Here is a 14,942-nt window from a genome sequence, read left to right as displayed (position 1 = left end):
GTGGTTGGAGTCGGCCAATTACGCACGGCTGTAATGCGATCTCCCTCCATCTCCACACCTGAGGTGGTAATGCGGTATCCAAGGAAGGAGACGGACTGTTGGGAAAACAGACACTTTTCTGCCTTGGCATAAAGGTCATGTTCCAACAGTCGGCCCAGTACTTTGCGAACCAGGGACACATGCTTGGCGCGCGTAGCGGAATACACCAGAATATCATCGATTTAGACTACTACACTGAGACCAAGCATGTCCTGAAACACCTCGTTCACAAAGGACTGGAAGACTGATAGAGCAGACCGTACGGCATCACCAGGTATTCGTAATGCCTCGTGGTTGTGCTGAATGCTGTCTTCCACTCGTCCCCCTCTCGGAAATGGACCAGGTTTTACGCACTCCGAACATCTAATTTTGTGAAGAAGCGCGACCCATGCATTGACTCGATTACCGATGGAATGAGGGGTAGAGGATAACTATAACGTATTGTCCCCTTGTTCAGTGCTCGGGCGCAGACCTCCATCTTTCTTCTTTACAAAAAAGAAACTTGAGGAGGTGGGCGAAGTGCAGGGACGTATGAACCCCTGGCGCAGGGACTCGGAGATGTATGTCTCCATCGCCTCCGTTGTCACGCCCTGACTCAGGGGACTCGTATATGTTGAGTCAGGGTGTGTATGTTCTATGTTGTGTATTTCTATGTTGGTTTTCTAGTATGTGTATTTCTATGTTGGCCGGTGTGGTTCCCAATCAGAGGCAGCTGTCGCTCGTTGTCTCTGATTGGGGACCATACTTAGGCAGCCTATTGGCACTAGTGGGTTGTGGGATCTTGTTCCGGTTAGGGTATGTTGTGTTGTGCTGCCTTGGACTTCACGTTTCGTTTTGTTTGTTGTTTTGTCGGTTGTTTATTCATTTAAATAAACATGTATGCATATCACGCTGCACCTTGGTCTGACCCGTGTGTAAACGAACGTGACAGAAGATCCCACCAAACGAGGACCAAGCAGCAACCGTGCCGACGACGGAGACCCGAGAGGCAACCACAAGAAAAAAAAATTGGGGGGGCACACGGGGTGGATGACGAGGCTACAGGAGGCTAAAAGGGAGAGGGAAAGTGTAGAGGTACGGCGAGAGGAGCTGGTTAGGCAGCAGAAGGAGCGGGGGTTAATAAAGGAACCCAGTCCCGCTCCTCGCACCAAGCAAGTGGTGCACGTCGCCAGTCCGGTCCGGCCCGTTCCTGCTCCCCGCACTAAGCCAGTGGTGTGCGTCGCCAGCCCGGCCCGGCCTGTTCCTGCCCCTCGCACCAAGACAGTGGTGCGCGTCGCCAGCCCGGTCCGGCCTGTTCCTGCCCCTCGCACCAAGCCAGTGGTGCGCGTCGTCAGCCCGGTCCGGCCTGTTCCTGCCCCTCGCACCAAGCCAGAGGTGCGCGTCGCCAGCCCGGCCCGGCCTGTTCCTGCCCCTCGCACCAAGCCAGTGGTGCGCGTCGCCAGCCCGGCCCGGCCCGTTCCTGCCCCTCGCACCAAGCCAGTGGTGCGCGTCGCCAGCCCGGTCCGGCCTGTTCCTGTCCCTCGCACCAAGCCAGTGGTGCGCGTCGCCAGCCCGGCCCGGCCTGTTCCTGCCCCTCGCACCAAGCCAGTGGTGCGTGTCCAGTCCGGCACGGCCCGTGCCTGTTCCACCGGTGCCTGATCCAGCTTCGGTCAGCTGCTCCACTCCGGAGCCAGAGCAATCCGCTCCACCGGGGTCCAGTCCAGCTCCGGTCAGCGGCTCCACTCCGGAGCCAGATTAGTCCGCTCCACCGGTGCCCAGTTCAGCTCCGGTCAGCTGCTCCACTCCGGAGCCAGAGCAATCCGCTCCACCGGGGTCCAGTCCAGCTCTGGTCAGTGGCTCCACTCCGGAGCCAGAGCAGTCCGCTCCACCGGTGCCTGATCCAGCTCCGGTCAGTGGCTCCACTCCGGAGCCAGAGCAGTTCTCTCCACCGTCGTCGGGTCCAGCTCCAGTCAGCGGTTCCAGTCCAGACCCAGACGTCAGCCCCTCTCCAGGTTCGGGGTCTCCCACACCAGGGTCCAGACAGGGCTTGGTACTTTGTGGGAGGAAGGAGAGGGGAGGCAGCGCGCCGAGGTCCAGACCAGACCAGGGACGCAACAGGGAGGCGGAGAGTAAGAGGTCGAATGCCCACCCGGCCCCTACCCTGTTATGTTTATGTTGCGCGGTCGGAGTCCGCACCTTTGGGGGGGTACTGTCATGCCCTGACTCAGGGGACTCGTATATGTTGAGTCAGGGTGTGTATGTTCTATGTTGTGTATTTCTATGTTGGTTTTCTAGTATGTGTATTTCTATGTTGGCCGGTGTGGTTCCCAATCAGAGGCAGCTGTCGCTCGTTGTCTCTGATTGGGGACCATACTTAGGCAGCCTATTGGCACTAGTGGGTTGTGGGATCTTGTTCCGGTTAGGGTATGTTGTGTTGTGCTGCCTTGGACTTCACGTTTCGTTGGTTTGTTGTTTTGTCGGTTGTTTATTCATTTAAATAAACATGTATGCATATCACGCTGCGCCTTGGTCTGACCCGTGTGTAAACGAACGTGACATCCGTTTCTGCCTGCGACAGGGGATACACATGACTCCTGGGAGGCACAGGTGGTTTATCGCACAATCCCCCGATCGATGAGGTGGTAATTTGGTCACCTGCGTTTTGGAAAAATGCGTGCGCCAAATCAAGGTATTCGGGGGGAATGCGCACGGTGGAGGTAGTGTCTGGACTTTCCACCGTGGTTGCACCAACGGAAACACCTAGACACCTACCCTGACACTCTCGCGACCACCCCGTGAGAACCCTCTGCGGCCATGAAAAGGTGGGGTTGTGTAGTGCTAACCAGGGAAGACCTAACACAACAGGGAAATCAGGGGACTCAATAATAAAAAGTGACTTGCTCTCTATGGGCTTCGTGCGTAACCATAGTGACTGGTGCTGTAACTTCCCTAACGAACCCGGACCCTAATGGTCGACTGTTAAGTGCTCTGATGGGGAGTGGAATGGATAGGGGAACCAATGTAATGCCTAGACTATAAGCAAATGACCTGTCCATAAAGTTCCCAGCTGCACCCAAATCGATCAGCGCCTTACACTTGGGAACTACCGTGTAATCCGGGAAGTGGATGTGTATGGTACAGTGCGCAGCAGAGGGCTCTGAACGAGTGTGGGTGTTCGATACCTGGGGTGACGCGAGAGCGTCCTGCCTGCCGCCTCCAGACCCAAAAGAACGCTGATGACAGCGTGCAGTGAAATGTCCTCTCGTGCCACCAGAGTGACACTGGCGCTGTCGTCCTCCACTCTCCCGGATCGCCGCACCACCCAGCTCCATCCTCTCGTGATCTGGGTTGGGGGGGTGAAACGGGCAGGCCCCGTCCAGGACGTCCTCTAGAAGCCAACAGGTTGTCCAACCGGATGGCCATGTCCACCAGTTGATTAAAGGACTACGTGGTGTCACGGCAGGCTAGCTCCCTTCGGACGTCCTCTTGCAGATGGCACCTGAAGTGGTCGATGAGGGCCCGCTCGTTCCACCCGGACCCAGCCGCTAGAGTCCGAAACTCCAGGGTAAATTCCTGCGCGGTCCTCCTCCCCTGCCTTAGGTGTACCAGCTGCTCGCCCGCCTCTCTACCCTCGGGCGGGTGATCGAAGATGGCCCGGAAGAGGTGAGCGAACTCCCCGAAATAGTCCAATGCGGCTCCTCCTTCACTCCAGACCGCGTTGGCCCACTCCAGGGCTTTCCCCGAGAGGCAGGAGACGAGGGCGGACACCTTCTCCCGCTCCGATGGTGTTAGGAGAATTTCTATCTCTAATTCAACCTAAGCTTGAATCATTACCAGAGGTTGTAAGGCTCTGGTTTTAATCATAAATGATTCAAGGTCCACAACCAACAAGAATGATCTGTATGTTTATTCATGGAGAGCTCTGGCGCCCAAAACACATACATACTGTTTTATACCCCTTTACACACAAAGGCACTTTGCTCCGCCCACCTTTAGGAGGCTTTCTTAAACAGTTTCCACCTTTCTCCTTACCCTGGAATGTTTAGTCCCGCCCCCCCCCTCTGTTAGTGGGTTGATAATTGTAACACAGTTTACACATTTATACTGTATTTGGGGTGAAATCCTTTAGTCATTATTCTTAAAATACAAATTAATCTATCAGATGGAGCCGGGCTGATGGTTGAGAAGTATAACTCCAGTTGTAGGAGGAATCCCTGGCAGAGGGCAGCTGTCCCGTCGAAATCCCGTGGTCGGGATATATGAATCCCTCTGGGTGCTGGGGTGTGGGTGGCTGGATGCGGTCGCTCAGCTAGTCCCGAAAGATCGGGTCCTCTCCTCTCCAGGCGTTGGACGACCTGGAGAACCCGATCCATCGCTTCTCCAAAGCTGGCTAGCATCGTCGAATGCTCCCGGACCCGTGCCACGACTCCAGGCTTGTGCTCCTCTCCTGCTGACTCCATGTCTGGTGTGTGATTCTGTGATGAGGTGATGGTGAAGAAGCCTGCCCGAACAATAAGAGGAGGCAGCTTCGGAGGAAGTCGTGACACTTACTACCAACATATTTTACATATATGGATGACCAACTGGCGTCATTTTGAAACTAATGAAAAAAGCAACAATCATAGAAAAATATCTATGTAATTCTTATCAAAACATCATTAGACATGTAAATAATGTTATCGGAAATACAAATAACAAAAACAGACTGTTATAATAGCAAAATGACTGTTAAATTGCATATTCAGTAAAACAAAAATATTAATTGTTCCCTTAAATAATGTACGGCTATTTTCTAAAGTACAATCCACATTAGTACTTAAAAGCTGATTTACCATAATTTGATTGTAGTATAATTTAGTTTTTATGTGGTACAACTGCCTTTTAAATGGCCAGTACACCAACATTTTAAATATACTTCATTTTATTGACAAAAAAGGAATTCATCCATTGATCCTGAGAGACAATGACCAATAATATGGCTTAGTTTTCTTTATTTACCCACAGCCAGCATTAGCAACACTGCTAGTGGAACAATGGGAGGTAGGGCCAATGGCAGGATGCTTCAAAAAGCATGCCCAAATCCTCAGGTTCTTCAAACCAAATGTTATAGCAACCCAAATACCATAACAAGTTACACATATAGAAAATTGGACGATATTGTAGGAATTCAATAACTATTTTTTGGAGAATACACACCAATACAGCACTATGTGTACATTTTAGAGGGTATCTGGTTTCTGTATTACAGTTCTACCATGTATTCATACCACTGACTTTTATGAGCTGTTTTGACTGCAACTAAGCATATATGTAAGGTAATTTTGATTTTGTACACAGTCTTACCTAGTTATAACCATAGGCGAGTACAGAAGGTTCTCCCTCACTGCAGGTGATCTGTCTATCTGGTCAACATCACTGATACAGTTTCCCCTCCACCCTCTGAGGATATGTGAGAGAAACCTGGATTCAAATAAATACTTTTTTTAGATTTGCCTTAGAATAACTCGTTTTCAGAGAATACACACCAGTACAGCTCTCTGGAGATTCAGAGCATATCAGAGTTCTGTCTTGCAGTTCTATCAAGTATGTCTACCAGTGGAATACTTTGTATACCATTGGCAGATTTCTATGTGCACAAAAATAAGGTAATTTTGGTTTTGTACACAGTCATACTATGCATGGTATAGAAAAGGACAATCTTAGGCGAGTACATGAGAGAGCTTTCTATCTGGTCAAAATCACTGCTACAGGTCCCCCTCCACCCTCTGGTGGTATGGATAACTTGTTATTATGTCTCCAGAGAAACCTAGATTCAAATAAAGGTCATATCTATCAAATTACTATAGGCAGAATTAGGTGTTTTGGGCTGGTGTCAAAATGACCCCAAAGGATTTGCATTTTAAAAAAGTCCATAATGATACAGAAACACAAAACAAATATTTAGAGATTTGTTAAGAACAAGTTGTTTGACAAAGTCATGAAAAATGTGAAGAATTTAATAAACCACCTTTGGGCTATGATCAAAAATATTCCTCTGGCATCAAAATGGCCCCAGTCGGTAGTATGAGGGTAAATGAGAGTTATTTAGTTGAATATGCTATACCAGACGTTCTGTATGGGGGTACTTACTTGGCTATTTTCCTTGCTTGAGACCCCTGGCCCTGCAGTGGTCCCTTCTGTTCTATTTGAACAATGACTTTTCACTAAGCTTACCCCCTCTCTCCTTACACACTATCAGGGCCACCAGGCCACATGTGCCCCCCTGTCTGTCTAGCTGCCACCTGCTGCCCAACCCCAACCCCAGGCCCACACAGCCGACCTCGCCAGATGTCAGTAGAGTGGACCAGGGGAGGGGGCAACAGGGCCAGGACAGGGCAGGCAGAGAGACAGACAGAGTGAGAGAAAAAGAGTGACAGAAAGAGCGATAGAAAGAGAGGGAAAGAGAAAGAGACAAAACCAGAAAGAAATAGGAAAAAGAGATAACGACAGAGGGGAAAAAAGGGAAAGAGAGTGAGAGATAGTGTATGTGCATGCTTAGATGCATCTTCTAGTGTGAGACTAAGTTCATCCTAGCATCTGTATGGACAAGTATCTTATGTAGATTGGATTTCTACCAGTGGAGGATGGTGGGAGGAGCTATAGGAAGAAGGGCTTATTGTAATGGCTGGAATGGAATTAATGGAACGGAGTCAAACGTGGTTTCCATATGTTTGATGTGTTTGATACCGTTCCATTTATTCCATTCCACCAATTACAATTATCCCGTCCTCCTATAGCTCCTCCCGCCAGCCTCCTCTGATTCTACTCTCTTACTAATGGACGTGGATGGAGCTGAGCCTGGAGTGGATAGCTGTGCCTATGTTCATGTTATAACCTTCTTCTCATTCCAGAAAATGGGGAATTCGTACGCAGGGCAGCTGAAATCTGCTCGCTTCGAGGAGGCCCTCCACAACTCTATCAAGGCCTCCCTACGCTCCAGCAGTGGAGACCCACAGCCCATTTTCACTCAGCTATACCTGGAGCCTGTCCAGTATCCTGGCAACATGGAGGGTGCGTCTCCCTGTCTCCCTGTCTGTCTGTCTGCATTGCTCCATTCTCTGTCCTCACCAAGGATGTTATGTATAGAAACAGAACAAAACACTAGCTATAGCTAGCTGCCTCTTTCATTAGTGGATCATAGTTAATTGAAACACATTGAAAAAAACTGCCATCTCTGATGATGTTTAATTATGCTGATGTTGACCAGTTAAATGGCACTTAAGAATCAATCATTCCATAATACCCGTACAGCAAGTCCATGTCATCTCAGTCATTTATACTGAACAAAAATATAAATGCAATATGTAAGTGTATGTGTTGGTCCCATGTTTCATGAGCTGAAATAAAAGATCCCAGAAATGTTCCATATGCACAAAAAGCTTATTACTCTCAAATGTTGTGCACATATTTGTTTACATCCCTGTTAGTGATAATTTCTCCTTTGCCAAAATAATCCATCCACCTGACAGGTGTGGCATATCAGGAAACTTATTAAACAGCATGATCATTACAGAGGTGCACCTTGTGCTGGGAACAATAAAAGGCCACCTGAAAATGTGCAGTTTTGGCTGCAGAGATGTCCACCAGAACTGTTGCCAGAGAATATAATATTTATTTCTCTACCATAAGCCGCCTCTAACTTCGTTTTAGAGAATTTGGCAGTACGTCCAACCGACCTCACAACTGCAGACCACGTGTAACCACGCCAGCCCAGGACCTCCACATCCGGCTTCTTCACCTGCGGTATCGTCTGAGACCAGCCACCCGGACAGCTGATGAAACTGTGGTTTTGCATAACCGAAGAATCTCTGCACAAACTGTCAGAAACCGTCTCAGGGAAGCTCATCTGCGTGCTCGTCGTCCTCACCAGGGTCTTGACCTGACTGCAGTTCGGCATCGTAAGCGACTTCAGTGGGCAAATGCTCACCTTGGAAGGCCATTGGCACGCTGGAGAAGTGTGCGCTTCACGGATGAATCCTGGTTTCAGCTGTACCGGGCAGATGACAGAAAGCTTGAATGTCAACGTTGTAAACAGAGTGCCCCATGGTGGCGGTGGGGTTATGGTATGGGCAGGCATAAGCTACTGACAATGAACACAATTGCATTTTATCGATGACAATTTCTGTGAAGAGATCCTGAGGCCCATTGACGTGCCATTCATCCACAGCCATCACCTCATGTTTCAGCATGATAATGCACGGCCCCATGTCTCAAGGATCTGTACACAATTCCTGGAAGCTGAAAATGTCCCAGTTCTTTCATTGCCTGCATACTCACAAGGCATGAAACCCATTGAGTATGTTTGGGATGCTCTGGATTGACGTGTTCCACCGCGTATTCCAGTTCCCGCCAATATCCAGCAACTTCGCACAGCCATTGAAGAGGAGTGGGACAACATTCCACAGGCCACAATCAACAGCCTGATCAACTCTATGCGAAGGAGATGTGTCGCGCTGCATGAGGCAAATGGTGGTCACACCAGATACTGACTGGTTTTCTGATCCACGCCCCTACTTTTTTTTAAGCTATCTGTGACCAAAAGATGCATATCTGTATTCCCAGTCATGTGAAATTGATAGATTAGGGCCTAATTAATTTATTTAAACTGATTGATTCCCTTATATGAACTGTAACTCGGTAAAATCTTTGAAATTGTTGCATTTTGCGTTTATATATTTGTTCAGTGTAGTTTTCTTGAAGAGAGGTAGACTTGAATGTGGCCATGTAATGTGTTATGGGTTCGTCCTTCTCTTGAAAAAGGCCTTGCAAAATCTCCAATCTCCATCTCCTTGCTTTTGTATGGCATCTTCACTCCAAGATAATTTAATGTTTTGAATGATGTGGTGTATTTTGGCGACATTGTGTCATAGGTGGACATTATGTCTTAAAGAGTCATTGTGTCTTACGGGGTCATTGTGTCTTACGGGGTCATTGTGTGTTATGGGGTCATTGTGTGTTATGGGGTCATTGTGTCTTACGGGGTCATTGTGTCTTACGGGGTCATTGTGTCTTACGGGGTCATTGTGTCTTACGGGGTCATTGTGTGTTATGGGGACATTATGTCTTACGGAGTCATTGTGTCTTACGGGGTCATTGTGTCTTACGGGGTCATTGTGTCTTACAGAGTCATTGTGTCTTACGGGGTCATTGTGTGTTATGGGGACATTATGTCTTACGCGGTCATTTGTGTTATGGGGACAGTTATAAAGCCCAAGGTGGACCTGTACCTGCCGTGCGGGGAGCCTCCGGGTCAGGATCTGCTGAACGGCCAGGCCTCTAACGGTCTGGAGGAGATGGAGGACGACAACGACTCTGACACCGGCAGCCCCCCGACACCCTACCTACATGGCCCCTCGCCCGACGGCTGTTGCACAATGGATGGTAGGCCTTAAACAATGTCAAACTCATTTCACCCTGGGACTTTCTCAGAAGTTGAGAGACCCTAGGATTCAAATCCCTGTTAAAAAGCATGTCTTAAGAACACATCTTGTTAATTCTCTCCCTAGGAACACCACGTTTGCAGCAATATTCACCTTAGTATGTTCCAGTGTAATGTAGACATGTAGATTACAGGCAGGGAACCCTTGTCATGCAGGGCTCCTTGTAAAAGAGAGCTTGGTCTCAATGGGACTCCACCCTGGCCTTCCTAAAAAATAGGTGTGTGTGTGTGTGTGTTGGTTATTGTTGTGGATGTTTACTCCTGAGTTGATTGGTGTTCTCTCTCTTCTCCTCAGGCTTCTGTCAGGCCGGTAAGGACCTCCGTCTGGTCTCCATGACGACAGAGCCGATCGAAGTCCCAGCTGGCTTCGAGTTGGTCGGTGCCAAGTCCCCCAGCATCCCAGACCACATCCTGGTGTGTGCTGTGGACCGACGCTTTCTGCCTGATGAGAACGGGAAAAATGCACTTTTAGGTCAGTCTGCCATGCCTCTTTGACTTGATACAATACAAAGATCATGCACAGCCTAGGTCAGAGTTAAAGGAAATTGAATGCACTTTAGGCCTCTGAAATGAATGTCCTATTTTACCCGCTCAGCTTGGATGAGTCATCTGAAGTGATGTATTTTTTCCACCGGCCGTACTGCTGTTTGCTACTACTTTTGATTTCTGTTGCATTCAGCATTTGATTCACCTGTGCTGTGCCGTCATTTAATGCAATATTTAGTAAATGCCTACAGTTCCCAACTCATGTTCTCTCTCTCTGTGTATGGTGTGTGCAGGGTTTTCAGGGAACTGTGTTGGCTGTGGAGAGAAGGGGTTCCGGTACTTTACTGAGTTTTCCAACCACATCAACCTGAAGCTGGCCACGCAGCCCAAGAAGCAGAAGCACTTAAAATACTACCTGGTGAAGAACTGTCAGGATGCTCTGTGCAAAGGACGCCTCATCTGCTGGAAAGGTGAGATTTGTATTTTTGTATTTGTATTTATTAAGGATCCCCATTACTTCCTGCCAAGGCAGCAGCTACTCTTCCTGAGGTTTATTAAGAATCCCCATTACTTCCTGCCAAGGCAGCAGCTACTCTTCCTGGGGTTTATTAAGGTTCCCCATTACTTCCTGCCAAGGCAGCAGCTACTCTTCCTGTGGTTTATTAAGGATTCCAATTACTTCCTGCCAAGGAAGCAGCTACTCTTCCTGGGGTCCAAACACATTAAGGCACTTACATTACACATCAACAAAAGATAAAACAGTACATCATATAACATTACACCACTACATATCTACAATACAAAATGTATAATACCACCATACAACGTGAGATGTCTCTCTGACTCTATCTGCATATTTCACACTTTACATTGAATATATACCTGTGTAGTAACACTGTAATTACACTAGTAACATTGTATTGTTATACAACATTAAATAATGTTTCCTACTAAATTAGTAAATGCATTAGAATTGCATAGTGTTTGTAGTTGAGCGGTTTCTGTAATATACACTACCGGTCAAATGTTTTAGAACACCTACTCATTCAAGGGTTTTCTTTATTTTTACAATTTTCTACATTGTAGAATAATAGTGAAGACATCAAAACTATGAAATAACACATATGGAATCATGTAGTAACCAAAAAAGTGTTAAACAAATCAAAATATATTTGAGATTTGAGATTCTTCAAAGTAGCCACCCTTTGCCTCTTGGCATTCTCTCAACCAGCTTCACCTGGAATGCTTTTCCAACAGTCTTGAAGGAGTTCCCACATACACTTGTTGGCTGCTTTTCCTTCACTCTGCGGTCCGACTCATCCCGAACCATCTCAATTTGGTTGAGGTCGGGAGATTGTGGAGGCCAGGTCATCTGATGCAGCACTCCATCACTCTCCTTCTTGGTAAAATAGCTCTTACACAGCCTGGAGGTTTGTTGGGTCATTGTCCTGTTGAAAAACAAATGATAGTCCCACTAAGCCCAAACCAGATGGGATGGCGTATCGCTGCAGAATGCTGTGGTAGCCATGCTGGTTAAGTGTGCCTTGAATTCTAAATAAATCACAGACAGTGTCACCAGCAAAGCACCCCCACAGCATAACACCTCCTCCTCCATGCTTTATGGTGGGAAATACACATGCGGAGGTATTCTGTTCAACCACACCGCGTTCTCACAAAGACACGGCGGTTGGAACCAAAAATCTCAAATTTGGACTCCAGATCAAAGGACAAATGTCCACCGGTCTAATGTCCATTGCTCGTGTTTCTTGGCTCAACCAAGTCTCTTATTCTTATTGGTGTCCTTTAGTAGTGGTTTCTTTGCAGCAATTCGACCATGAAGCCCTGATTCACACAGTCTCCTCTGAACAGTTGATGTTGAGATGTGTATGTTACTTGAACTCTGTGAAGCATTTATTTGGGCTGCAATTTCTGAGGCTGGTAACTCTAATGAACTTATCCTCTGCAGCAGAGGTAACTCTGGGTCTTCCATTCCTGTTTCATCATAGCGCTTGATGGTTTTTGTGACTGCACTTGAAGAAACTGTCAAAGTTCTTGAAATGTTAATGTCTTAAAGTAATGATGGGACTGTCGTATCTCTTTGCTTATTTGAGCTGTAATGCCATAATATGCACTTGGTCTTTTACCAAATAGGGCTATCTTCTGGGGCTATAATCTTTCTATGACCCATCAATATATAAACAAAAATGATTATTTATTGATTCACTGTTTCCAGGTCTATTTAAAAAAGAAAATGTATTTCTACCCTCCTTTTCCCCAGACTGTAAAACGCGTCAGTTCTCCATTAGCAGTGAGTCCACCTCCAAGCCCAACTCCTCATCCTCCCTGAGCATCAAGGAGAACGGAGGCACCAACAGACACAGCTCTTCCCCCTTCTCCCTCTCAGGTAGGACACACACACCCTCCTCTTCCCCCTTCTCCCTCTCAGGTAGGACAGACACACCCTCCTCTTCCCCCTTCTCCCTCTCAGGTAGGACACACTCATGGCAGTCGACTCTGGCTCAGTTTATAGGCTAGTTAGTGTCCAGTCAGTGTAAGATCTAACCTGATGTGTTAGACAGCTGTGCTGATATGCTCTATTGACTTTAGCCTCCTATCTCCTGAATCCAACCTTGAGCTACATCCTGCTCCCAGTGAGGTTGTCATGCTCTGTCAGGGAAGGGTAGAGGTTTGACACAACACCCCCTCGCCTCTCCCTCCTCTGACCAAGATGACATCTGGCTGGAGTGGATAGTGTCTGTTTGTTTACGAAGCATTGTTTGGTTAAAGGGGATGGTTATGGTCTACTTGTTCTAATGGAACAATTGGATTGAGTCAGTATTGTTGAAGTGTTAGTGTGGTTTGGAGAGATTTTGGTTAACGTCACTTGACAGGATCCATTCTAACACCCACCCTGTGTTCTTATTGCCCTCCAGACTCCCCATCTACCAGGATTCCCCCTGCATCCTCTGTGTTCTTCTCAGCCCAGGACCTGGCCCGAGAGTGCAGCTTCCTCAAGCCTCTGGCTTCTACCCCTGGGACCAACACTCTACCAATAGGTTCAACTCTTCTTCTTCTCTTCTTCTACCACCACTGTTTCTGGATGTTTTAATCTACTGTATGTGTGATCACATCTCCATGGTATAGTCATCATTCCCCCACAACGTCAGCTTTAAAGTGTTTTACACCATGGTACATCATGCATCAATAATATCCAGTGATATTATACAGACTGCCTCACATGTGATAGGCTTTAGTCCAGGTATTTCTAAGGGTCAGAACATAGCCTCGTGCATGCGTGTGTGTGTGTGTGTGTCTCCAGTCAGTAGAAGAGGCTAATCTACACTCCACAGCTCCATCTGGCCTATGATAGGCCACGTAAGCCAACATGTTTCTAGGCAACAGCTCCTTCTCCTTCTCCTACTCAGACCAGGGCACATAGCAGAAGTAATGCCGCACGCACACACTCCTCATCAATAATGAGCAGAAAATCCCTGTAATAACTTTTTAAGGGCTGGCTATCCATTAGCTCGTTTACAAGGTTGCAATATTGACAGGCCTGGGCTACACATACTGTACCAATCAATGTGGTAGTGTATATGCACACAGAGTGAATCTGAGATTGGTAAGTGCCCCATCAGTTCATTGGCAATAGGAAATCAATAGCTCAGTGTTAGGCGGGCCTAAATCCTTCTTATAATGTATATTGCTCAGTCTCTGTATAAGGAAGATATCTGTCAGGACGATTGGTTTTCTTTTGTGATTATCAAACACGTATCTCTTATATTTGTTTACTATTTGTTTCCTATAACAGAGGAAGATAAACATGCATTTCACGTATGGCATCTCTCAAAATGTCACGATCGTTCATCGACGGGTCAGACCAAGGCGCAGCGTGATATGCGTACATGTTTATTAAATATTAAACACAACGATAAAACAACAAACAAAACGAAACGTGAAGTCCAAGGCAGCACAACACAACATACCTTAACTGGATCAAGATCCCACAACCCACTAGGACCAATAGGCTGCCTAAGTATGGTCCCCAATCAGAGACAACAAGCGACAGCTGCCTCTGATTGGGAACCACACAGGCCAACATAGATCTATACATACTAGAATGTACAACATGGACAAACACAGCAAGGAAAATACACACCCTGACTCAACATACAAGCGTCCTCTGAGTCAGGGCGTGACACAAAACACTGTCAAAATGTTATCTTATCGAATCATCTGAAAATGAACTGTGGTGAAATGCATCATAACAGTGTATGGTGTGTCTGTCTGTGTGTGTGTCTGTCTGTCTGTGTGTGTGTCTGTCTGTGTGTGTCTGTGACTGTGTCTGTGTGTGTGTGTGTCTGTCTGTCTGTCTGTCTGTCTGTCTGTCTGTCTGTCTGTCTGTGTGTGTCTGTCTGTGCAGTGCCCACGGTTCTGAGAGTGAATGGTCCGACCAGCGGACTGGGTGCAGACGGCCGCCCCCCCTTACTGAGCCTCTCCCAGGTGTCTCTGGGAACCCAAGGACAGGGGTACAGAACCTCGGACCCAGGAGACAGCCCTGGTGAGCCCCATGTTCTCGTCCCAAACCTCTGTGACGCTTGTCTTTGTTGCTGTTTTAAACCCAATTGAGTGTAACTCAACCGCACTAGCTCCTCGTTGTAGATTACAGTTACTCATAGATTGCTATTGTAGATGCCCAGTGAATGTTCTGGGGACTCAGATTGTAGGTATTCTGCAGTTCGTTCATATGTTCCTCTTGTGATGTTTTCTGTCCAGTTTCGTCTGCCATGACCTCAGGCCCGCCCAAGAAGCGCCACCGCGGTTGGCTCCCCAACCCCCTGGTGCCAGTCCTCCCTACAGCCGTCCCTGTGCCCGCCATCCAACCCATCGTCTCCTCCCCAGGTCTGGCACAGATTAGTTTAGCGTGTCTCTCTCTGTCTGTCTGTCTGTGTGTGTGTGT

The 14,942-nt window shown here is 47.5% G+C and overlaps 1 protein-coding gene across 1 annotated transcript in view; it reads left to right on the top strand.

The window, feature by feature from the left end:
• Positions 1-14,942, top strand: part of LOC121535372 (GREB1-like protein) — an 84,299-nt gene that overhangs the window by 35,962 nt on the left and 33,395 nt on the right. The window contains exons 2-9 of the mRNA XM_041842391.1: positions 6,909-7,068; positions 9,259-9,438; positions 9,792-9,968; positions 10,276-10,452; positions 12,261-12,386; positions 12,916-13,038; positions 14,406-14,543; positions 14,759-14,884. Of these exons, the coding sequence (XP_041698325.1) occupies positions 6,912-7,068; positions 9,259-9,438; positions 9,792-9,968; positions 10,276-10,452; positions 12,261-12,386; positions 12,916-13,038; positions 14,406-14,543; positions 14,759-14,884 (1,204 nt within the window). The 5' untranslated portion in view covers positions 6,909-6,911. The remainder of the gene's footprint in view (positions 1-6,908; positions 7,069-9,258; positions 9,439-9,791; positions 9,969-10,275; positions 10,453-12,260; positions 12,387-12,915; positions 13,039-14,405; positions 14,544-14,758; positions 14,885-14,942) is intronic.

Source organism: Coregonus clupeaformis, chromosome 21, assembly GCF_020615455.1.
Source record: "Coregonus clupeaformis isolate EN_2021a chromosome 21, ASM2061545v1, whole genome shotgun sequence".
NCBI lineage: Eukaryota > Metazoa > Chordata > Actinopteri > Salmoniformes > Salmonidae > Coregonus > Coregonus clupeaformis.
Note: the sequence above shows the minus strand (reverse complement) of the source record. Positions and strands in the feature narration are given on the sequence as shown.